Here is a 23,388-nt window from a genome sequence, read left to right on the forward strand (position 1 = left end):
TATGTGCAGATGTATTGGATTAAGGTTGTTTATCCTGTCATGTACGAGAATTAATTGATCTTTGTAGGCATTTAGGTGATAAAGTCATAAACACATGTATGCATTGGCTATAAAGTACATGTATGAATGCCTTTTAAATGCAGTGACAAGTAGTGCTAAAAGGATATATATGACAGGAAGAAAATGCTGAATTTAAGATCAAGACAGGAGCGTAGTCACTATCCCACTTTCTTTTTGTGTCCCCACAATTTCCTTGGTGTAGACAGTATAACTGTGTGGAGGATAAACACTTTCTGTTCTGTTTGTATCGCAGAAAAATGGTTCATTATTTTAACCTCAGCCCTCTATCCTGTTGATCATTGTGGCCTCGTCACCTCTCACATGTATTTCTTTACTTAGTCACACTCGCCTCATCGCTTTTCTTTGGGCCTTGTACTAAATCCTTCTTAAAAAAGGTACTGAGACAATCCTTCAAACACACAGCTCTGCTTCATCTTCATTAACCACATTCTCAAAATCTGCTCCATGTGGCACAGAGGGTGTCCACAGCAGATGCATTTAACAGAGTTTCTCAGTTCCACCACTTTCTGCGTTGGCCTTATGACTATTTCCACGTTATGTGCGTGCCACTGATTGAAACCTCGTCAAGTCAATGTATTTTGCACAGCAGTACTGGCTGTACAAGTCCAATGCAGACACAGCTGTTGCTGATGTGTGAGTCAAAGTTCAAAGTAATAAAGCTGCACTTTCAATACACATGCATGTACAGTAAGAGTGCATGCATAGTACACTAAAGTTTCTCATGTCACAGCCCTCTGTTGGCATCTGTCTTCACTACTAACAAGCTGGCTGATGACAATCATTCAATCCAATGCACATGTCTCACTCATCACCAATCAGTCCATCGGCATCACCAGTAATCAGGTTAGAAATGATCAGGGCCCAGCTGCCCTACACCAGAGCAGCAAGGGGGCTGTTAGTTGGTTATGATTGCCTAGACTGGCTGGATTCATTAGCTACTGTGATGAAATATTCATAAAAGGAACAAGTTACTTCCCAGGGAAACACAGGGCTTCGTCATTCAAAACAGCCTACATTATTAATTGGCACCTTTTTCGACACAAAAGGCCTATACTTGCCTCTGTGCACACACACACACACACACACACACAACACACACAACACACACACAGACATTAGCTACCAATCTGTTCCTGTTCCCCACAAACAGAATGTCCATTCAGTATTACAGACATCGCCATAAAGGGGCTGTGAACAGCCCAGTGACGGGGTAGGACACTGGAGGGAAAATAATGATTGAATGACCGTGTAACTGAATCTGCTGTCTTATCAAAAGCCGGGAAATGGAAACAAATTGGGTTTTAAGAGCCTGTTGTTATTGCATTTCGCCCGTTCAAATATTTATCAAAGACGCTCTCTGGAGTGGGACAGGACACAGGAACACATTGAACAAACCGGGCAGTCATTTGAATGGTTTGGTCTGACTGAAAGGCAGGGTTCAAAGATTTAGCTACTTACAAGGGATAACGATTAATCTTAATTACATGCTCATCATCAACCCACTCCAAGTGGCTATTCCACACCATTTTGCCACGATGATGAATACCTTTGTGCCCACAAATGCCAGCTGAATGAGACATTAAAGTGATTTATCCACAAAGAGGGAACTTAATCAAGCTCTTGTGGCTTAGAGGATGCCTTTGTTGTGGTAAATAAAGAAAAAGGACAGGCTGGGAGAGAGGGCCAGGGAGCAAAGAGGAAAAAAAGGTGAGGGCAGAGTACAGTCAGACAATGAGGACTGTAGCAGAGTGATGCAAAGAGCAGAGAAGTAGAAAAAGATCACAAACAAAAGTTTGCAGTGGCTTGATGACACTCATTTAGGAGCAAATCACTCAACTTCTACCACCACCACCAGCACCCACCAGAAATAGATCAAAGGCTGACTAGATCAGAGAGAGAACGATCCACTTAGCTGCCTCTTTGCCCCGTTTTCCTCTGTCATCTAATTTCCTCAGAATAGAAGGATGATGACACATGTGTGCAGCGCTTTACCCTTCATTGCTCTGGTTCAACTAGTTAGGTCAACAGACCATACCTTATTTTACTTAAACAAATATACAAGAGTACTCATTGACTACAGAAGGCTGGACATAGCAACATTAAAAGAGTTTTGTTTTTGCACGTAATTATTTTGCAAGCTATCAATTCTGGATCTCACAGTTAAATTATCAGATTACTTGTAATTCCAGTGAAATAAGAATGACAAAATAAGCATGTTTCTTCTCAGTAAATGCAATGCTGCCTGTTAATGTGCAAACATTAGCCCAGACATCACACTGCTCCTCCATTCCCCTCTTTTTCTTGTGGTAGAGCTTGCTTTATCGCTCTGCATCAGATACTTCCCACCTTTACTTTCTACTCATATTGGTCCTTTCGATTCTCAAAATGTGGACCATCTTCATTTCTGTCACCCACTCAATACCATCTCCGTCACCGGCCCGATATTCTCTCAGTGACATTGCCTGCTTCCCTATTTCCATCACTATCCCTTCTTTCTAGTAATAGCCATTTGTTTTTCTATTTCCATCACAATCCATAAGTCTCCATGTTCCCATTTTCCTTATGTTCATTCTTCTTTCTCCCTCTCTCCTGAGCAACCCGGTGACGTTGGCTCACCCAGTCTGACCCCCAGATGGATTCTGCTGCTGATCGGAGGCAGCTGGTTGCCTGACTCTGAATCTCCACCCCCTACCCACCCCTCTCAGTCGTAGTTATTCAGAGAGTCAGTCATAACACCGGGCAAAACTATCAGATGCACATTTCATAAGCAAACAACATAGCACAGCGAAGCAAACCTGGACTGATGAACTGGAGTGCCTTATACGAGACAGGTTTTAAACATGCTTTGCAAGAGTATTCATAGCTGTTGTGATCTTACAAACAGAAACTGTAAGTCCAATTATCCAAATAGCATGTTGCATAGTACAAACAGGAGGCATTCACCAACTGAAGCTTGTCCTGAAATGGGAACTGGAGCAAACCGGCGTCTCAGAATCTAAATAGCTTGTACTTCTTACACAATTTAAAAATGACACCACCAAAATATAATCGTTCTGTCCTGTGCTGAAAAAACACACAGGAGAGTGAAATTCTGTAAGGGACGGTGCCAATATAAGCGTTTCAGTTTTCTGAACTCTGCCCTACTGCTGTTGAAATCCAGACAGTGCTCTACTCCTCTCAGATTGACCTCACTTCTCTGGCAGGCATGAGAATATTGCACCACATGCACAGTGTCAGGGAGCTTGTCTGTGTCTGTCCGTCTGTGCCACTTTGCAATGCTAACTGCAGTTCATCTGTCTGGTATCGACTGAGGTTGCCATCGCACTCTTGAACAATTACACCACTGCAAGCCAGTAAACAATGAAGAAAATTAGTCGGACAGTCACAATCCTTTCTCGAAAAATAATTATTAAAAATAATAACTAATTACCTTCCATTCTTCTGATCACATCTGGGATGTATCTAGGATATTCTTATAATCAAACATAAATCACATTTTTGTAAGTTGTTTTCTAGTTTGCCAAGTTGGGTTAATAACTCCTCCTGTCAAGACATTGCCCTGATATCATGTCAGGGTAGTGAGACAACAAAATATTCTCTGGTGTGCACTTTCAAGTGTGTAAAAAAAATCATAAGTAATAATAATAACATTAAAAACAATAATAATAATAATAATAATAATGAAATGTGTCATGTGTGTGAATAGGCAAAGTAACGACAACATATTATATAAGTATATTAGCTCATTACATATGTTATCTTTATTTAAAATGTTGTGTTCATGTAAAGAAATATACATATTACTATTTTTAAGCTCAAATATCTATTTCCGTATTGCCTAGCAACTCCATATCGGTTTGGTTATGCAAGTAAACAATATCACTTTCATAAGAATTCTGAATTCCAGTGTAGTACTGCATTATTCTACTCTAGTAAAAAAGTGTGGCAATGCTTGCCAGCACCCATTCTCTTCTGGCTCAAATCCATTTAATCTTCTCACAAATCCCACCTCCAACAGTGCCTCAATAACTGTGAAGGATGGGTTGAAGACAAGGAAAAAGCTGTTGCCTCACACACACATAAATCCAACTGAATCATGTCTTGTGAGATTAATTGAACCATTCTTTAAGGACAAAGGTAAGTTAAGATGAACACATAAATCCAGCTGCCAATAGTGCAAATACATATAAGGCAGAATGAAGCAGGTCCAGACCAGGTCGGGCTCAGGGTTTAAATGAACTGAATTGGCTGATTTTTGTTCTTTTTGTGGTAAACAAGATGTTCTCTCTCCCCAACGGACACATTTAAAATAAATATCCTGGGGATCAATTTATTGTCAGTCCCCTAGAAAACAAGAATGGCAAATATTTACTCATACTGTACCGTCCCCAATAAAATTGGCCAAACACAGGCCTTAGGGTATCCTGTAAAGTGTTTGTCAAAGGAGAATTTCGAACATTTAGAATTACAAATACACTCAACAACTGTGGTCATGCAGCCAGCTACAGACAAGGCTCAATTTTAGAAAAGGCTCAATATGTTCACCTTTTTTTTTTTTAACAAAAAACATGCTTTGGTTATTTGTTTTGTTGCACTCATGAATGATGAGCAGAAAGGTGCATGCATCTCGGTTGTCTAGAAATTTGGCAAAACATTTCTGCAGTTGGGTTGTGAATTTCATAACTGATTTTACCTTAAACAAATTTTAACCTACTTAATTTAAAACAACAATGATCTAAACTAAAAGCTGTGTGCATAAAAGCTTTTTTTTTGAAAATGCTGAAATTTCCTCTGCAATCAAGTTTGCACTCAGAAGTGATGAGACAAAAAATAAAAGATGAAAGTAAGAAGAAGTAAGAATCTACATCAAAATGTATCCTCTATCATATATGCAAATACCAATAATACTTTTGAACTATTTCAACAACCCACCCTGAGATTGGGGTCGAACCTCCGTGTGTAACAAGTTGCCCAGTTAAATAGGGACAACACACATTAGATGTTCTTATCTTTTGTTAAAGGCGCCACCCAAGAATATCATGGGTCATCAAGTCTGTTATAAGAGTGCAGACAGGACAGCCCAGTATTGGGAAACCTTAGCTGATCACGAGTCTTTGGGTGTAAATGTGGAATATATGACGACTCTACCACATATGCAACGCAAAACATTTTGCAGTTCAGGTTTGTTTTTTCCTTCTCTGTTTATAACATGGGGTTGGTTATGAATCCAAGCTGATAACTGAAACAATGACACACAAGGTATCATCCGTCAATGTGGACACTAATATATCTCTCATATTTCCTTCCTGGATGAGTCCCATTTTGAAATCCTTGTTTGCTTTTCTAAGAAGCATGTTGACACACTTTTTCCACAGAAAACCATAAGGCAAAGTGGTGAAGAATGCCAGAGTATGGCATGCTCTCCTGCATTTCAGTCATCTCTTAGCTCTTATGTGGCTTGGGAGCGATCCACATAGCCTCAGGTCGCGATACTAGTTGGGACATGGGATACTCAAACAGCCCATCGTAAAAGGACCCGTTTGTTTCTTGACACAGTGTAGAAGTGAACAGTATGGTCACATACTTCCCAAGAACTGTCACTCGTTCTTTCACTCTCTTCTGACCAAACATCCATGTTAAGTTTAATACATGAACTATTATCTAATGAAGGATTCCCGGAAAGCAGGAACTGAATCAAATGTATTACCTAGCCCCGATTCCCCTCCTCCACTCCACATTTTTCACTCTCACTCTAATCAGACCACGGGCCATAAATGAGATTTATCACTGGCACCAATTGGGGAGGGGAGAAAAAACGGGCTAGCAAAGACGAAGGGAGAGGGAGAATGGAGGCCAAGTCACAGAGAGCAGGGAGCATGAGCCACGATTGAGCTATGGATCACATCTGTTTGAGCTCACTCTACCAGGGGGTACCAAAAAAAACTGTGCCATTTCCTGGTGATAATTATCTGAATGCATTAAACAAAACCTGGACATTAAATTTATGAAAATGAACATTTCAGAGGACATGTCTTAACACTTCTAAGTTATCTGACCAACTTGCTAATCCTGCTCTGCGAAACACCCCCATGTTCTCTGTGTATCATCCTTACAGTTCCTGTAGGTTCTAAACAGTATCAACAGATCTGGTGTGTTGTGACCCTCATCGTGCCTGCAGGGCAAGCAGCTATCAATTGTCTGACACAGTGGGAAATTAGAAAAAGGGGGAGCTGTGCAGCACAAACATGCAACTTAACTCTCACACACAAGCCCTGTTTAAAAGTTACCTTTACTATGACTGCTTACACCCCTGGACAGGTGGTGAGGCATTTACCTTAAAATATTACTTGGCATGCTGGTTTGTCTTGACAAAAGTAGCCAGTATTACATGTACTGAAATGCACAGACAGAACAAAACAAGTTCACCATATGACCAAGTCATTTCCCTGCCTGTAGGGCTGTCGAAGAACAGGCCTCTAATAATAATAATGCAGTTTTAGTACTCTAGGTTGTGGACAGGTGAAACAAAAAAGGAAATATGTTTTTTTGGGTCTGTATTTCTGCTTGACAATCTAATTGTTTAACAGCCTGCACGTTGCTATTAAAGCCTACATTGGGAGGGAGAGACAGACCTGGCTGCAAGAGGAATTTGACAGCAAATGACACCACGGCCATAGACCTTGTTACTGGGGTTAAGGGCACTCGAGTAAAAGACAGGAACCAGGGATGTCATTCACTTCAGTTACCAAATAGTATCCATCAACAAGGGGGGAATGACATAATTAGAAAAATAGCCAGCCACCATAGCAACCCACTATGTCAAGGCTTGTGTGAGGCCTGACTAGCCTTGGCTGCAGGCAAACGATGTACTGGAAACTAAAGAGTGAAAATTGCAGGAAAGAAAAAGAACTAGAGGGGACAGCTTTGTGAGAGCTGTTTTCATTTCCTCCAGTTTTCGGAGTCACCCCCAAATATCCCAGTATACTGGCTTTCTGTCACACAGTAAGCCAACATTTATAGATCACATGTTTATTTTCACCTTAAAATACAGAAGCCGTAAAATTTAAGAAAACACCAGTGACATGTTTACCCTTTACTATGGTGGTACAGCGGCATAGTACTTAAATATTTTCATTCTTGATGCATACACAGCTCCAACATTGTATAATTCAAGGGAAAAATATGTGATGATACATATGTGTATAACATACAAAGCTTATTGTTAGCTACCATTACACCACTGACTGGGTAGTCGACCAAAGTTTATTGTTACTCAGAATGCATACAACTTCCAGGCCTACGTTGATTTAAACTTTTCCTATCTCGTTTTTTAATGTAACGTTAATGATAATACGTGGCATACACACTTGGGCTATAACGCTATCCCTGAAAGCTTTGTGAGAAATACATTAATTTCCAACTAACTCAAGGTGCCCTGAGATTATACTAAAACGTTACATTCGCCTTCAGACTTTGCTGAGCTTTCGTCGTGTTTCTATTGTAAAGTTTCCATCGTGGACTTGTTACGTTTTCACACAATCAATAACGTAGTATGCCGAAATGTGGTTTCCTCTGAAGGAAGGTACAGGGGCACATTGGTCCCGTAGAGCACAAAGGAAGGCAGCCAAAGCTCTAACGTTACGTTACAGTGTTACTGCCACTGCTGTTAGCTTGCCGAACGGCAAACGATACATTTAAGAAGCACTAGCAAGAAAGCTAACGTCAGCTACAAAGCATTTCTGAGTTCTCCACGTCAAATTCTCGGTCAATAATCACAAACGGCAAAATATAGTAAGATCCAACACTAGTTTGCTAATACCGAACACAGTTTGATAGCTAATTGTGCTAGCTAGGTTAGCATAGCCGTTTTCTGACTGGGTATGTTCGTTTTGTACATTGTCTGCGTATGTTAATGAGATAACGTTGCTATCTAGCGTCCATTTGCTGAGAAATCTTAGCTGTTTTTTTTTAAACCAGGATGACAATTTTAATTTGTATAGAAAGTACACAAACGAGCATGTTACTCTTTTAAAAGTGATGTTAGCATGGGTATTTTTTGATGAACCACATTACTTGGTGGTTAGCTAATATCAAAGCAATAGCTGTTTACTGGTCAAGTAACCGGCGCTAGCTAGCTTAGTTAGCTGCTGGCCATTTCTTGACCGTGGCACAGTAATGCCGTGACAGTACTACGTCTTTTTTATTTGCAACAGCTACCCGAACTTCCCTTGGTCTCAACTCAAAGTTTACCGATAACGTCTCCTATGATAACGCTTAAGTCAAGGCAACCGCTTAAGAACCGGCGTAGCCCGTCGTTAAAAACGTGCGCGCCTAGGAGAGGCTGCTCAGAACGCATCTTGTTATAAAGCGACTGCCGATGTGTCGCTTGCCTTTTCACAATATCCTCGAATTACACTTACCGTTAACGTGTTGCTTATTCTCAATCCAAACCCCGAGCACACGGGCTGCTTTTGAACGAAGACTCGCGTCAAAGTAACTGAAATAAGGAATTTTATCCAACTTATTCTTCTTAGTTGTTTTCTCCACTTCCTGATTGAGACGGTGCCATTTTGAATAGCGAAAAAATATTTCCGCCGTTGTCGTCACGCGCAGTGCCGCTTGATGATCGCGAGCAGAAAACAGCCTGGCCATAAATAGTTCATCATTGTGATGCTTGGCACATCTGAACCAACGCTCTAAATTAGAATAAATAAATACAAATGATGGCAGATGAAACGAGAACTTAATCAGTTACAGCTCAGTTATTGGCCCTAATGGCAACGAATTAAATATAGATAGAAAATCTTAATGGGATGTAGTATAATGTTAATAATTTGCTTAATATAACTACTTATTATTTATTTTTTAGATGACACTGTATGAACTACCCTATGTTTAAGACCAACAACTATTCTGCAAATGAAAAAAAAATTGTATGATTTGTACAATACTGTAGGCTACAGCCTTGTGTACATTTGTATGCCTAATAACAGATTAAGGCTTTTGAAGTGAATTGAACCATTAAACTGAAAATTGAGTCAGGCCTAACAATCAAATTGTGACAGGACAGTGGTCTATATATAAATGTTTCTCCATACGGCACTAACTGTTATTAATATGCTTGTTCTTGTGTGTATTACTGTATAGAGCACATAAGGCTGCTTTTGAAACACAGGTAAAATTAGCTGTTCTAGTTGAAGTTCAGTTTTTGGTTTCCTTTATTTTTGTCTCTCTGGTTTTTTTTCCACCTTTGAATTACTTAAAATAAATGTTTTGGTCGGAAGATGTGGTGGCAATGATAATTAAAAACATCTCCAAAATACCCTCAGATTCACAGACAACGTTCCCTCACATTCCTTCAGTAAAAAACAATAAATCATGGTAAAACAGACATCTTGGCACAAGAACTAAATCGTCTAAGACAAATGAAAATCTGAATTTTTATTAATTAATTAGTATATAACTTCACTAATAATTTGTGGACTTACAAGGTTTTGCAATTGTTTTCTCTCTCACTTTAAGAGGCCATGGGCCTAAATTTAGACCATAATACTATAGCACTGCTGCTACGACTTCAACTACCACCCCTACTACTAACCATAGTGATAATCAAAGCTAATGACTAACTCATGCAGAAAAGTGCTCACTGGGTAAAATCAGTGATGACTCAGAAGAAAAAGCATTGCACATCTGCATAAAATAGCAAATAAGATATATAATATAGAGCATAAATGTCCTAAAAAGGAGAATAAGGTAGATTATGAAAATATGAAATAAAAAAAGACTCATGGATTGTCATGTTATATGCTCAGCCTTTCTATATTTTTTGGGTGTATGATTATTTGTGCAACTGAAACCAAATATTTTTTGTTATTGTTTCATATATGATATTTTCATTTTAGAAAATCACTTGGACTCCTTCCCCATAGACAGTTATTGTATAAAAGCGTATTTCATTTTCGTTAAATGGAGAACATGTTCATCTTCCCTCTGCAGGTCGCTTTCTTATTTTGGCATCCATCTGTCCATTTCACATTATTGAACGACAGAGCTGGAAGAGCTCCAGTTGTTTCCAGCAAACACACACTGCCACTGCTTTCCTGGTATAACAGTCCCCCCCCTATTCCCAACAAAGGAGGGTGGTGGGAAGTAAAGGGTGGTGTGTGCGCGCATGTGTGTGTGTGTGTTTTCAAATTCAAGGTACTGTTTGTGAAAGATACTAGCAGGGTTGCGCATTGTCTTTCCTGTCTGATATTGTTGTTGTCTCATGTCAGCAAGGTGGTGGTTGATGATACAGGATGTAAAGGCAGTATAAATGCATCCTGGCACATTTTAGTTACACTTTTATAATGCATGTTAGCTCATCACTGAGGACAATTTCAGTTCAGACCAACACTGCTCTAGATCTTTAGTAGCTTCACTGTATCAGAATTGGTTCAACACAATAACAGCAGATACCTGTAATGTAGCAGCTCCTAGACAATTATGATAAAGTAATATTTTTTAATAAAAAAGTATACCTGATGTTATAGCTCAGAAACTAACTGTAATTCCACAGCTTTTTTTCCCCCATTGGTGAGGAGTCTGCTCTTTTCCTTTGAATTTGGCGCACCCTACTGGAATCAAACTGCAAACACTTGGTTTGAAGTGAACTGGATTTTGAAGTCGAGGCTGTTTGAGCAAAGTCATTGATAATATAACTAGCACGCGGTAACTCCAGGAGCTGAGCAAAAGCATATAATGCAGACACATTACACACAGGCACAATGAGCATTTGCCTCCATTTAGCAATTTTGATTGTGTGTGGAGTAAGCACTGCAGAAATATTTCCCACTTCCCGTTTGTGTCCCCTCTAATTATGTCACAGACAAAATTATATGGTCTGCAATAACTGTTAGTTCCTGTAAATAGTACAATACATGCACTGTCAGTTCAGAGGACATGCCAAAAAGACTTCCTTCATTTGAATAACCTTTGTAGAAGAAGCAAAACTGGTGGTCAGTTTCAATTATGGGATAATTAACCCATTTGCATTTGTTGGGCTTCTTTTGGACCTACTGAAATGCAAAAATGTCTTTTAATAGATGGACATTTCCATATATTTTAGGCCAGGAGGTGTCCATAACTTTTGCTGGATGGAATAATTAGAGGGAGAAAGAAATATAGGAGCCCACTAAAATAATGGGTTTCCAATTCACTTTGGTCCTTGACACCCTAAAAATAATATAGCGATATCACATGCATACAATTTGTACAACAATGTTAGTATTTGTGAGTATATCATAGACAGCACACATTTAATAAAACACAGCTATAAGTGCTCTGAAGAGCAGGAATCAGTGCAACTTGAAAGTGTGTTGCTGTATGAAGTGGAATGTAGGCCTATTCTCTAATACGACTTATGTAAATCCCTGACAAAACCAAATTGCATAACTTTTCCCCCAAAAGCTTCTTTGTCTCCACTTCATTACTTTCCCAGTAAAGGCCATGGGAGCCTTAGGCCAGCTGTAATTTGATTAATCCACCGAAAGGGTAGCCAGACGGTAAGAGCCTGCTCTGCTTCTTTTCCATTCTATTCAAAATTGCAATTCTCATTTGGGATTTTATGTCATGACATTTATGACATTTGATTTTACTCAAAAGAGCTATTTGATTTGTTCCAGTGTTTATATTGCTAGAGCAGATTGTTTTGACTTAAAACCGAGAACTGTATTGTATTTCCAGCAGTGGTGTGGATTCTGGGAGGGAGGCTGAACAGCTTTTGAAGACATGGAGACGTTTGTCTTTTTATTTTCATTTTCTGCCCTTGGCATTCTTTATGCCATGAACACCATTCCTGAATTTCAAGAGTAAGTCGTAACATTCACTGACTTCTTATCGCTCACTTTCTACGTACAGTCAATATACTGTACTGTTATAAGTCCACACTTTTCTGTTTTGGGGGAAAGGCTGTAAATTATTGCTATAAAATGATAGTAATAACTTTTATATTTATTTATAAGAATATTATTAACACATACGATTATTAACTGTACTAACATGTATTCATATACAATTAAAACTGTTACAATTAGAGTAGAATCACAAGAATATAAATGTATACTTGTGCAGGTGATGACAGACAGTATACTTTACCACCACTAGAGCACAGTGTAAGCTTAAAACTGAAGGTATGTTACTGTCTGTGTTTGACTGTGACTACCTCATAATTCCTTGACCATGATTTTCAGAGTGTATTTGTCAATTGTGTCTTTAGTTGCGTAAACTCTTTTGATTATTAAACCTGACATTTCTTGGAGGGGCAAGAGAATGAATAGGGAGCAGAAAGAAGGCAATGTGAGCAGAATTTGTGGAGATAATCTGATATTATGTTGTAGATAATTACTTTTCTATGCTGTAAGGGATAATTTTCTTATTCAAGGCTTATCTGTTTTGCCTGTTTATTGGGATACTGCTTTTATAGTATTGTCAACGTTTGATGCTTGTATACTGCAACACTATAGGCTGAATAAACAGAGCTAGTGGTAAAATACAAGTGCCACTCCTTCACACTTTTTACCACAAGATATTTCTCATTTCTGACAGACTTTTATACTCCTCCTGTGTGAATATCCCTACTGGCTCTTTTTTGAGTGTGTGGACATTGACAATCAATGCAGACTGCACAGAAGAGTTTGATAAATTGCTCTTGACATACAGTATGCCTCATGCTCTTCTACTCTGCAAACAAACAGTATTGTGTGCATAAATCTTCCTGTACTGTTGAATTGGAGAGGTAGCAAGAGAGCCTCCCTTTGCTCTCACAGCATTTGTTTTTTTCTTCTGTGAGCACACATTGCGAGTTTTCCGAGGATGTAATGTTGTTTACTAGGAGATACCTTGAGCACATTAATCTTTTCCAGTGCAAGGCAGCGGTACCTTTGACCAGCAAACACGGAGGGTAGTGCAGAACTAACATGGCCTTAGCTTGCTGCTTCCCACACCTTTGCCTATGATTGATTATGCCTTTGTTAAGCTGTGCTTTGCAAGCCACTGGTAGGCATACCACCAAAGCAGCATGAGAGGTGGAATAATGCAGATCTTGAGTTTAACAAGGGAAAGTTGTTGTAATGCATACTAGATGTATACAATATGGGTCAATACCATCATTCTGTAACTTTGTTTTTGAAAAAATTGGATACCCCCATCAGACTAGCCAGCTAATTATAAGGTTTTGAAAGTACTGACTATTGCAAAAACAAGCCATCCAATGCAAATAATGCAAGTTTTATCAGATCAATACCAGCAAAACAGGATCTGAATTTGCCTGCCAAATGTCAGGACCGAGTGACGCTTCAAACTTAATATATTTTTAAAAGGTGCTTGTACTGGCAGGAGATCAGGAGGGTTCATTCAATGTGACGCTGTCATCTCACAAGGAATCAGTGCCTTTACCATCTATCACACAGATTTCCCTTCACACTTCTGCATTATTTCTCCCGGCGCTAAGTGCGGGTGTTGCGTGATTATCATTCTTGGTGACCATTCATCATCATATACTAATTTAGCACTGCGGAAAAGTCTGGCACAACTTCCACAGGAGGAACTAATTAGTAAAGAGAATGAAGCAGAAAATCAGAGGGAGATGTCTGGAAGTGCGGTGTCAGCAGTGAGATTATGTTAAAAACATGGACAATGTGTATTTCTCTTCTTTCGCAGGCCTTACGTGATCTTGGGGATCGGCGTTGCTGTGTTGGTGATAGTGTTTCTGTTCTACTTCCTCATCACTCGTGGCAACCCACCAAAAGATGTCTTATTCTTTGGTAATTAACACAACTATGTGCATTTCCCAACTTACTTGCGACACATTTCCAAATACACTGACTACGTACAGAGGTTAATAACTACTATGTATTGTGCTGGAGCCCATTCCAACTCCCAACAAAGGGTTTCCAGAGCTTTCTCTTGCTACACGCTGTGTCGCTGTGAAAACAAACGAATTGTGTTTTATATGATTTCACCTGATATGTTAAAAGCTGCTTAGACTGATCAGGCTCAGAGCAAAGCTTAGTCAGACTTTTCTGAGGCATGACTGACCCAATCCCCTCTGCAAGCTGAGGACCTTCACGGTACTTGTACTCACTTAACCTCTTAGCTACTCTTTTGAGACCGAGTCCTTCATTGACCTTGAAGCAAAATCACAGCTGTTGGAGAATGGTCATACAGAAGCAAACTCATAGTCCACTACTGACTTACTTTAAATGCCAGGACTTGTATTCAGTTTGGTCCTTTTAAGCTTTTCTGTGATTTGTGTCATGTTATTTGTATAGCTATCGGTCAAATATGGTCTCCATTTCTAGCTAAGGATATCCCCACAAACACATCCGTGCAGCTGATGCCAGGGGCTATGCTAGTGGGACAGAAACAAGGTGATATATGGTATATGTAGGTGGTGCCCAAGGCAATGCTGGTGTTGTGTAGAACCACAACAATGAGGACAAAGCTGTGGCAGGCTCTTCTCAATGATAGAGAGCCATAATCCCCCTGCTATCTCACCTGTCAGATGTCAGAGATAAACCTGGTTGTCCTGAGGATTACAGAGACACTGCTACACAGGAGGAGACAAAATGTGTGTGTGTGTGTGTGTCTGTGTGTGTGTGTGTGTGCGTGTGTGTGTAATATGTGCATCTGTGTTCAAAGAGTGTGTGAAGGACAGATAGGAAGGATGTGATACAGCGGTTTAAGCAGCGGTATCTGCAGAGAGAGGCCCGTGTCACAACCCACAGTGATTCACTTTATAATGACATTCTGCAAAGTCCAGACAGCAAATCACTGTAATGGCTTTTAAAGCTGTTCCCTATGAACTGATTCCAACATTTATGTGTGGATGCTCTGTCTCTGTTCATCCCAATTGTGTTTGATAATAATTGTTTATATTGCATTGTTTAACCCACATCGTGGATATGTACAGTGAAGTTGATACCAGGATTAATCAGTCCAGGCAACATTTTTACAGTCATTAACAGTCCAACGGGCATGTTATCCACTATAAAATCCTTTGGCAGTTTATCATGGACAGCAGAGGTACCATGTGTGTGTCCGAGCAGGTTGTTATACTCCACAATTATATTGCGGTGTTAAATTTCATGCTGTACTGCACACTGACTACAGCTCGTTGTGGTCCGAGCCACGCAACCTCTCCCATGATCATCTGTCTCCAACATGCTGTAGCCAATGTTTTGATAAGTTGATGTGTGCTGTGGTCCATTTATTGTTCACCAGTGAGATTTCTGCCTTCAAAAGGTCCACCAATGGCCTCACTGATGCACAATAATAAAGGGTTGGATCATGCCCAAAGCCCCATTTTTTAGTGATCCAGTCACTTGTAAAGAAAGTCTGTGAATCTGGAAATAGAGTTGCAGGTGCATGCACACTTGTTGTGTAGTGACACATGCAAATTATATGGAAGGGCACGCTGTTTCTGTTATTTTAGTGCTTGAGTGTGGGTATAGAGTAAAAGTTTCAGCCCTCAAAACTTCTTGCAAAAAGCCCACAGGGAGTAGAACCTTTGATAAAAGAGTCTAACAGTTTTTCAGTTTTTTGCCTGTGTGGCCACGAGCTTATACTTAAGTATTAGCAAGACCCATATGCCGCTCATGTGTTTGTGCAGCTCTACGCTTATAATTCTGACTTGTGGACTTAACCTGAGGACAGTAGAAGGCTGTTAACCACGGACTCAATATAACCATGCCTCCAGCCTACCTGCTCAAAACATAATTTTCTCCCCCATAAATCAATGACTAATCAGTTGAAGGGAAATATTTTGAACTTGAAAATAGTGAATTGAAAAGCTGGAAAAAGATTGGGAGTTAGACAGAAGTTTGGGATACATGAGGCTCTCTGCCATTCTCTGCTAATACTCTGTGTGTGCGTATGTATTTTTCAAAGTAGGTAGTCAAAGCAGATTGAGTAATTACATGAAACTTTCAAAATCACAGTGGCTTCTGAATGACGTCTGTTCAAAGCTGACAAAGCTGCTTATCGTGTCATGGTTTCCTGAGTCCTGCAAGTTTTACTTTAGAGTCTGAAGCTGTTACCCACCACCCACCTCCCCGTACATACACACACCTGACACAAAATGAATTTTTAAATGAGCCAGTATCAGGTAGACGCTTTCATTCCCCTGTACTGTTTCTTGCCTTTGCAGTTTTTGCTGAATTTTCCTTTACTTGTGTCATTGATCTGACGAGTGCCTTGGAATATGACGGCATTATCTCCGGCTTTATGGAATTCTACCAAAAGACAGTAGGTTTCTTTATTCTCACATCTAAAATGCTGATGATAATTTCTACCTGGTGCACAAAGACATCACTGTCTTTGCCTGGACTTAAAACACTTTGGAAAGATTATACAGGAAATAGTGGAGACTATTAAACAAACACCAAATCAAAGCAAAAAAAGCTCAATTTTTACTCACTGTCTCTCATTAACACACTATACATGCAATGTCTAAATGTGTTTTAGGGAGAACCCTATCTGGGAACAGCCTACGCCATCATGATGTGCTACTGGGATGGAATAGCGCACTTTATCATGTACCTGGTGATGATCAGCAGGATAACAGACAGGTGGGTGACAGTCAAGTCACATCAAGCTCATTTATTCTGCTCTCCATCCCAAAATGCCTCAAATTTCTATAAAGAGATCTTCGGCTGAGCAAATTAGGAGGTTGTGGAAGCTGTATGTATGAAAGTCTGGATGTAGCAGTAATACATTTCAGTAATAAGATGATAGGCTTCAAACCTGTTATTTTCATATATTTGATTTTCTTAAAGAAATAGTAAATACAGTTGAGTTTCACCGCTGAGATTCACGGGGTGCATTTATCACATAAAATCCACAAAATGGCCTGAATAAAACTGTATTTTTAGAAAACAGAGGGCCCTCTAGAGTGAGTTAGTCATAAAGTGCAGTCAGTGAGTTCAATAGTTCAGAGGGAGCATTGCCTTGGGGCAGCCGCTATCATGGAAATGAAATCCTCTTTTAAACAATGCCAGCTTTTTACTACTGGGAGAAATTGTGTGTCGATAGATGTGTAAGAAGTTGTACTATTATAGAACCATGTGATACCTCAACTGACCAACCCTTGGTTTATCAGACTTGGTTTGCCATCTCTACAATAGTATAATCGCCCTTGTCTTTTGGTTTCTCTCTCAGGAAAGCCTACCGTACCCTGGGCTTGATCTGGGCTGGCTCTTTGTGTGCCAACATGAGTGTGTTTATTGCCGGGATAGTGGCAGGTGAGCCTCATCTTCCATTCCCCCTCTACCAGTCTCGTGATGACAAGCTTTAATCAAGTGAACATCTGCACTGCCATGTACCATCAGTGTCACAGTTCAGCCTGCCAACGAACTACACACACGCCCCATGACTCGCCTCCCGTCACAACCCACAGAACAAAGCAGGAAACAGACTTAAAGCATCTGTTGTTGGCATTTCAAACTGCATATATAACGCACGAGATCAAACTTGTCTTCAGGCAATACGTTGAGCTCTCTTTTGTGTTATCATAGACATACTGTACTGTATGCCTTTGCCTTGTAGAGGTTTTATTTGGAAGTTTAATTATCCTGTGTCTTTGTATGGGTGAGTATGAACTGATAAAAGTCTCTCTGTGTTTCTTTATTGCAGGTAAATATGGGTCAGAGATCCGTCCAGCCTTCTGGCTCAACTTTCTCTTCCTTCTGATGCCTGTATGGGGAGCGCTCACAATATTTACCAGGCCCAAGGACAGACCACTAATCGGTGGATACAATGTAAGTCTAACGCATGAATTGTTTTGAGGAGTAGTGTTTGCTGAATGTATTTAATCAGGGTAACATACAGCGCAATCCAGTTGAATATGATCTAGAGCATGAAAGGTAACAAAGGGCAGCCAAGTAAGTCATTTATATTAGTGAGTTGCTGTTATTTCCTGTGGTGTGATAGTGGAAATGTGTGTTGTGCTCGCCTGAATCTGGAAGATAATCAGAGTTTGTTAGCAAATGGAGCAACACTGTTTCACCACATTTCAGAATGATATGTTCGCCACTTCCTATCACATTATGCAGTAATTGTCCTGAGTCAATCTTAAGGGTATAACACACAGTAGCACATAATTTAGCCACATGACTACTTATATGTGAAAGGGGTCACTTTCACACAGAGAATCAACCCCCAAATCTGCAGTTCCCCTCAACTCTACAGAGCTTTTCAGCGTCTTTCAGCTCACTGTTTTGGTTCACTCACATCTGCATCGTGTTTGGCTGAAGAGGAAGCTTTTTTCAGCAAAAAAAGCTCTGATGAACAGACTGTATGCTACCCGCCCAGCACCAAATGGCAGACAAACAAAGTTAGCGACTAATGAACATAGTGGAGCAGCTAAAAAGCCAGATATTTCCTTCAGGAGTTGATGGAGAGCAAAACAGAGCTAAAAGAAGAGTATAGACTTACATTCATCAGGTGGACATAAACAGGACTTCACATGAATGCTAATGTTGTTCTGTAACTGCCATAAGTTCATCATATCAACTTCAGTGGTGATGATATGTCAACGTTGTGTTTACAGATTGTTTCCTTTTATCATTTATATCATCATATCAACATCATTAAATGCAGGTTTAAGAACTATGAATACCTGGACAGAGAAGCCTCAGTCACACATTAATTCCACTGTGTAGAGACACAGGTCTCATTAACGTGAGAGTATGCTGTGAAACCACGACCTTGACTAACCAGCTCTATGCTGTACATTGTGTTGACATCTCCCCACAGGCCCAGCACGCTCAGAGCATGAAGCTGATCTGGCGTCCCTTGGATTTGATCCTGGTGCCGCTCCTGTTAGCTGCCATGGCCTTCACCGTCCTCAGAGGCTTGGTGTGTGCACATCACATCCATGTTACGGATTTAAACAGCATGTATTATTTTGTTTTGTTTTACTTCAATGTAGAAATGATAACATGATAATGTTATGTTTCTTCTCTGAAAAGGATCTGATGTTAAAGCATCGAACAATGATGTATGAATCGTGTGTTTTAACATAATTACTACAAATTTCATATTCAAATAAAAGAATATTATTAAATGAAAAGGAATAGTTTAAAATTTTGGGAAACAAAAGAGTTGGATGAGAAGATGGATACTACAGTAATGTCTGTGCGGTAAATGAAGCTACCTCCAGCAACCGGTTAGCTTAGCTTAGTGCAAAGACTGGAAACACCTCGAAAGGCTCTGTTCTAACGTAAAAAAAAAAATCTGCCTACCAGCACCTCTAAAGCTCACCGGATTAAAGAAACAAGATATAAGTTGTTAATTGGTGGTAGGCGGATTGTTTTTACATTTGAACTGAGCCTTTCTAGCTGTTTCTCCCTATTTACAGTCTTTGTGCTAAGCTAAGTTAACCTAACCGGCGGCTTACACTGGCTTTACATTCACTGGACAGATATGTGGTATTAATCCTCTCATCTAACTCCCTGCAAATAAGTTTGTTTCCCAAAATGTCTAAGTATTCCAGCAACCATGTGCAATGTCTCATTCTAATTACCACTCATGATACTGAAAGTCCTTGTCTTTATGTGGACAGTGTCAGAGAGATGTTCAAATCTATTGTAACTTGCAGGTGTAGTTTGTGGTGTTGTCATTCTCTTGTGAGGTGTTCGTGTTATTTTGTCCACCCTCTGTAGGTGGCTCTGGACTCTCCACTAGAAGCCTGCTCCATCTACCTGAGGCACTATGAGCCCTACCTGAAGGATCCTGTGGGCTACCCCAGAGTTATGGTGGGTGCTTTATTCTCTGTCTGTCTCCACACTCAGCCTCTGTGTCTGCTGCAGCAGCACCTGAATTCTCCTGTTTTAAATAACCAGCCACTTAATGGACCTCTGCTTTCATGGATATCACTCTGATTGTGCTGGAAGCTTGCCCTTATCGACTCCACTCTTTTAGCTCGCAGCTGATTACAGAGCCATTTTTCATCATTACAGCAACAATGAGCGAGGGCTGAGAGGCCAGCGCATCTTTGTCTCCCTCTTTCATTTGCGTAAGATGGATAACAGATTATTACCGAGACTGGCGGTGGGTCTGCTCTCCTTTTATTTTCTGCTCCTGACCCTACGCGGCTGTGGATTTTGTAGTGTTTTGTTCGGCGTACACAGCTTTGTCAATAGGTTATCCAAAGACCTTGTCGGGGCTGCAGTCCAGGCACAATTGAAAGTCATTGATCAGACAGACGAACCGCATGCTGAGAACTTGATAAACTAATCCCTCGCCCAGAGCCCCCCATCAGCATCTCACTGGGTGGGAGGAGGGTGTGTGTGCAGCATGTGAAAGTATGTCTTGGTTAGCGGCCTTTGCAAATCTGTGTGTGTATGTGTCTAGCATTGGCTGATGGGTGCTTGTGTATATGTGTTGGTGTGAAGTTTGTTTTTTTGCTCAGGGTTACTCTGTTTCTGCAGTGACTGACCTCCTTATTCATTGATGATGATGAACGATATGTGACAGATTACCATGGCAGTACTAAAAAGACATTTCAACAAAAGACTGAAGGGCATATGTGATTGGCTTTCAGGCTCTGGGCTGAACTCATTAGAGTTCATCTAGACTCAGACTGAGAATGAAAAGAAACTGTTCAGTGGTATAATTTGAGGGTTTTATAAAGTGGGAAGCTGGCTTTCATGCGCCAAATATTTAAAGTTGAAGGTCAAGGCAGTCTCTGTAATGACCCTTGTGTGGAAATAGTCATTTGTGCTGAGAGCGCAAATTTGAGTCAAATATTCCGGCGCCACACTTAGGAACAGTTTAGAGATACTGAGACTTTATTTCCATTTTGTGAGAGCTCATTTTATTTCTTTACATTTCAGAGGGAAATGTTCTTTTTGCTCACTACATTTGACTTATGACAGCAGATCCTAGTCACATTGCAGAACAAAATGTTACGTTCAACATGAGATTAGATTAAAATAGATAAAATGATGCACAGTTGGCTGGACGTAGTTGGACCCAGGGACACCTGGTTCATATACAACATCAAAATACTGTAAAAGTACTTTAATGATTGAATGCTCTAGAAGGGAAAAAACTGAGTACATTTACTTTTGATACCTATATTTTACTGCTAATACTTGTTAACTTTTACTTTGCTTATGCTGCAGTTTTCAAGTATTTTTCCATACTAGTAGTCCATACTGCTTTTATGCTGCAAATTATTCTGAGGGTGTTTCCATTTCCACATTTAAAAGCAGCCCTCTTCTGTATTCAGTGAGAGTAGTAGGTGAAGTGCAGTCTAGGCCAGAGGAGAATGAGGATGTACTGTATTAATCGTCTACTGGAGTGCTGGTCGAGGCCCAACAACAACATAGACTGACAGTGATGGAGGGGAAAGTCTTTCTGGACTATGTTCTGATTCCCCATTCACTGGAGTATACACTATAATATATACACCAACAACTCACCTAGTACGGAACCACAGAATTTATGTAAAGTCATTCAAAATGTGGAGGGGAAACTGTTGCTCACAGTTACTTTAAACTAAAATGCTGTTGCGTTTGTTTTTATAGATGCTACACTTGTTCTTCTATGGACTGCCTCTGCTGGGTGCGTTTGTTTACGGTCTCCTCAAGCCCGGGTGCACATGGATGTCAGACTGGACTGTGTTCTTCGCCGGAGCCATGATCCAGGTAACACCGTGAAGACAAACAGTCGATAAGTGAAACTGGCTCTGAATACATAGTTTGGGATGCAGGTGTTGCATACTGACGTGGGTTGCCCCGACAGTCTGTAGCATTGCATTAAGCCATTGCGACAATTACTGCTACAGATTGATTATAGTTTTCATCAGCAGTTTACGTTCAGTACAAAGACGTCTGTCACTGCTATTAAACTCCTTGTAGTGAGCTCTGATCCTGCTAATAACTACCTGGACCTCATTTGTCCTTTGAAGCATACTTTCTGTAATAAACAAACTGGCGGTGCTTTCTCCCACTCAAGACTGGAGCCATGAACCATGAGGAACTTGATTAAAGCCTTCTTTTACTGTTCATAAGAGGTTGCAGATTCTACTCTCCCTGTTTTCTGCCTCTTAAGTCTGTGCGTCTCCTGTGCAGTGGCTTATCTTTCCTTCAAGGATCCTTCTCTGTATATTTTAACAGTAGGCTTATGACTGTGGAAGAGAGACTCAAGGTAGTGCATTCCCTGGAGGGTTTGTGGAAAGAAATAGGTTTCAAATGACCTGTCATTGGTGTGAAAACAGAACAAAACAGACAATAGTGCAGGTATCAGTGCTGATAGGTACAATATGCAGAATTAGTTCACAACAATGCAGTCTAACTCTTCTGTCTTGCTGTCTCTGTCTCCTTGTAGTGCCAGTGGGCTCACATCGGGGGGTCCCTCCACCCTCGTACCACGGCTCCATTTCGCATCCCAAATGATGCTTTCTGGTCTGTGCTGGCAGCTAACTTGCTCTACGCGGCCACTCCCATCCTGGTGGCCTTGCGGGTTCACAGTAACCCCTATTTTTTCCTGAAGATTGCCCCCTTTCCCGGGCAGACAGGTTTGCCAAACAGCGAGGAGAAAGATACAAAGTACAAAGACAAATAGTAATTCTTAATTTTCTCTGACCTTTGGAGTTAATTACTTACTTACTGATGATTCATGAAAAGTTGTTTTATTTCAAATGCCATATTTCAAAATGCCAAAATACAAGATTATTTTGCTCAACATCTTTGGAATGAGTGGTTATTTAAATGTTTGCTTCCAAAACTTTGATGAGGTCAAAATTTTAATTTGTCCAGTACTTTGGTTTATGACCAAATATCTGCAAAACTGATGACATTCCCCTCAGCCTCAGCTCTACTAATTAGCAAATTCTAACATGCTAAACTAAGATGGTGAACGTGGTAAACATTATACCTGCTGAACAACATGCTAGCATTGTCATTGTGAGCATGTTAGCTACTGACATTAGCATTCAGCTCAAAGCACCTCACAGAGCTGTTAGCATGGCTGTGGACTCCTAGGCCCATCCACAACAATCCAGCAGGAAATTCTCTGCACTTCCCCGCTCATCTGTAACACCATACCTGGCGCCAGCATTGTGGAAACCTCTGTCCGGAATGGGAATGCCTACAGCCTCGCCAATGTGTGTTACGTATTTGCCATCCTCGGCTACTGATGACGTAACAAGTGGAGTCCCGTTTCTGTGGTAAAGATTTCAACCCCTACTCCTTGTAGCCGTTCTGAAGGGCCACTAGAGGTAGGGCCAAGGGGTGGGGGTGGGGGGTGGGGGGTCGGGATTGG

The 23,388-nt window shown here is 40.4% G+C and overlaps 2 protein-coding genes across 2 annotated transcripts in view; one reads left to right on the forward strand and one right to left on the reverse strand.

Moving 5' to 3' along the window:
• The window catches only part of sbno2b (strawberry notch homolog 2b), a 61,659-nt gene extending 53,028 nt beyond the window's left edge, over window positions 1-8,631 (reverse strand). The window contains exon 1 of the mRNA XM_070909084.1: window positions 8,502-8,631. The gene's annotated coding sequence lies outside the window, so the exon portion shown is untranslated. The remainder of the gene's footprint in view (window positions 1-8,501) is intronic.
• Window positions 8,632-11,850: 3,219 nt separating this feature from the next.
• On the forward strand, window positions 11,851-22,765 carry tm6sf2b (transmembrane 6 superfamily member 2b). The gene is made up of 10 exons (XM_070909450.1): window positions 11,851-11,930; window positions 13,780-13,883; window positions 16,268-16,365; window positions 16,585-16,688; window positions 17,278-17,360; window positions 17,752-17,876; window positions 18,874-18,975; window positions 19,782-19,874; window positions 21,651-21,770; window positions 22,453-22,765. Exons 1-10 carry the CDS (start codon window positions 11,851-11,853, stop codon window positions 22,687-22,689), a joined length of 1,146 nt encoding a protein of 381 aa, XP_070765551.1. The 3' UTR covers window positions 22,690-22,765.
• Window positions 22,766-23,388: the final 623 nt, after the last annotated feature.

The sequence above is a fragment of the Enoplosus armatus genome, chromosome 7 (genome assembly GCF_043641665.1).
Source record: "Enoplosus armatus isolate fEnoArm2 chromosome 7, fEnoArm2.hap1, whole genome shotgun sequence".
In the NCBI taxonomy this organism is placed as follows: domain Eukaryota; kingdom Metazoa; phylum Chordata; class Actinopteri; order Centrarchiformes; family Enoplosidae; genus Enoplosus; species Enoplosus armatus.

Bases quoted from the DNA above. Each gene is read 5' to 3' on its own strand.
- tm6sf2b (XM_070909450.1), top strand. From the start codon at position 11,851: ATGGAGACGTTTGTCTTTTTATTTTCATTTTCTGCCCTTGGCATTCTT. The intron at 11,931-13,779 runs GTAAGTCGTAAC...CTTCTTTCGCAG, and splicing joins ACCATTCCTGAATTTCAAGA to GCCTTACGTGATCTTGGGGA. The intron at 21,771-22,452 runs GTAACACCGTGA...GTCTCCTTGTAG, and splicing joins TCGCCGGAGCCATGATCCAG to TGCCAGTGGGCTCACATCGG.